This window comes from Crocodylus porosus, unplaced genomic scaffold (assembly GCF_001723895.1).
Source record: "Crocodylus porosus isolate Cpor-Errol unplaced genomic scaffold, CroPor_comp1, whole genome shotgun sequence".
NCBI classification, from domain to species: Eukaryota; Metazoa; Chordata; order Crocodylia; family Crocodylidae; genus Crocodylus; species Crocodylus porosus.
The window spans coordinates 187,439,862-187,441,778 of NW_017728886.1; the positions used below are offsets into that span (position 1 = coordinate 187,439,862).

At 45.1% G+C, this 1,917-nt stretch overlaps 1 protein-coding gene across 1 annotated transcript in view; it reads right to left on the reverse strand.

The window, feature by feature from the left end:
* ABHD3 (abhydrolase domain containing 3) overlaps window positions 1–193 on the reverse strand; it is a 27,504-nt gene extending 27,311 nt beyond the window's left edge. Inside the window, exon 1 of the mRNA XM_019541088.1 lies at window positions 182–193. Coding sequence (XP_019396633.1) covers window positions 182–193 — 12 coding nt within the window. The remainder of the gene's footprint in view (window positions 1–181) is intronic.
* Window positions 194–1,917: the final 1,724 nt, after the last annotated feature.

Below are 1,917 nucleotides of genomic sequence, written 5' to 3' on the forward strand. Positions count from 1 at the left end.
GGCAGGAAGCCGGGCGAGCTCCACCTCCACCTCCACCGGGAGCCCGCAGCGCGGGGGGAGGCTTCGGCAGCCTGCTCTAGTCCGTTTCCCGGCGGGGCTGCTGGCGCCGGGGCCATCCCCAGGGAGCAGGCAGAAGGGGGTTGCCCTGTTCCCTGCTCCTGGCTCCTTCCTCAGAGCTAACCTTAAAGGCCATTGGTAAGGAAGTAGGCATGCTAAGGACATACAACTTTATCAAAAAAAGTCTATTCACTACTAAGAAAGTAAAATAATACCAGCAAGCAACTACAGTGCCCTGAAGGAGGAGTGGAGATGTGATTATGAGGCAAAATAGGAAATTCCAACCCTGTGGCATGCCTACTTCATTACTAACCACTTCTCACTGAGGAAAGATTAGCTTTGAAAAAGGAAGCAGGACCAAGGAGCCAATTTCAGCCTTCTTCCTCAAGCGGGAGGATGAAGAACATGAGAGGGACAAGGCCGTCCTGCCGAGGGTTGCACAATAAGCAGGGAGGAAGGCTTCTGAATGGTGCAGCCTAGGAAAGTGAATGAGCTCGAAGCCCTGAGGCTCCAAAATATAAAAATAAATAAATTCTTGTGGGGATCACACCCCGTGGAACAGAAGGTGGGGCAGGGTGGTATCTTAGAGAGTAGCTGGTTCAGATGGAAAGGATAGGGGCAGAGGGGTGGGTACATAGATGTACTTGCACCACCCCAAACTTAAAATCAGCATTTATAGTCCCGGAGTGCTGAGGAAATCAATGGACTGCATGGCTCCTTATGTACAGGCAGTCCTTGACTTACAATGTTTCAAGTTATAACTTTTTGCACTTACAATGTTTATAAATTGACACTGTTTCAACTTTCTGACCTCAGTTTCGACTTTACAATGCTTGATCCAACACCACGCCACCTCAGCAAACAAGTTCGCTGCATCACCCATCTACCATCTATCCAAACTTCCTTGGACACTTTCTTTAAGAAAGCAGACAAGACTCCAGAAAACCCTGCAGCCAAGACTCCTAAGAAGACTCCAGCCAACAACCCTTCAAAAAGTCCAACCAGGAGCCCTTTAAAAAGTCCAGAGTCACCTCAAAGAAGTCCTTCCAAATCAATATGATTGCTATTTACAATATAAATATGTTAATGTAGCTATATTACTCATCTATAATTGATCGAGTACAAAATTCTGGGCTATTTTTGGTGAGAATAGGGTATCTATCAGGCCTTAGTTCAGGAACCAATCCCCCATTTATAACATTGTTTCCTATGGGAAAATCCGTTCGGAGTTGCAACGTTTCGACTTAAGACACGGTTCTCAGCAACCAATTGTGTTTGTAAGTCTGAGGACTGCCTGTACCTGATCCCTTCTCCCTCTTCCTCTCACAAGCATTAACAAGCCTCACCATGTCAGTGGTCTAGAGGTTTGACTAAGTAAGCTAGCCTCTGTTTTGCAATTCTGTTGGATGGGAACAGAGGCTGCTTTACAGACAGATGAAACAAAAACCAACAAAAAATAACTCTTCACTTCCAGCCAAGCACAGCATGTGCCCAGTAGAGGCATCAAGGTAGCTGGAATCCACCTGCCCAACATCTGTAATAGATCACCCACTTCAATAATGGTTTTTGTCATTTATTTAATAGGTGATTGAATCAGCTTTATGTAGAAGTGCCAAAAAGCCCTGGCTGAACCATGCCACCTATGTAGATGCTGGGGAGATGGATCCAATGAACAACTTCCTCTCCTGGTCAAATGCTTTTTTTGTTTTTTCATGTCTATCATCAGCCATAGTGCTTATGTTATGTGCCTGCAGGCTGTTTTTAACATATTCCAAGTAAGATGCATTTGTTTTTCGTTCTATATTAAACTGAAAATACCAGAGTCCTCAGACTCTACCACAGTATTAAAGCATCTAGCTT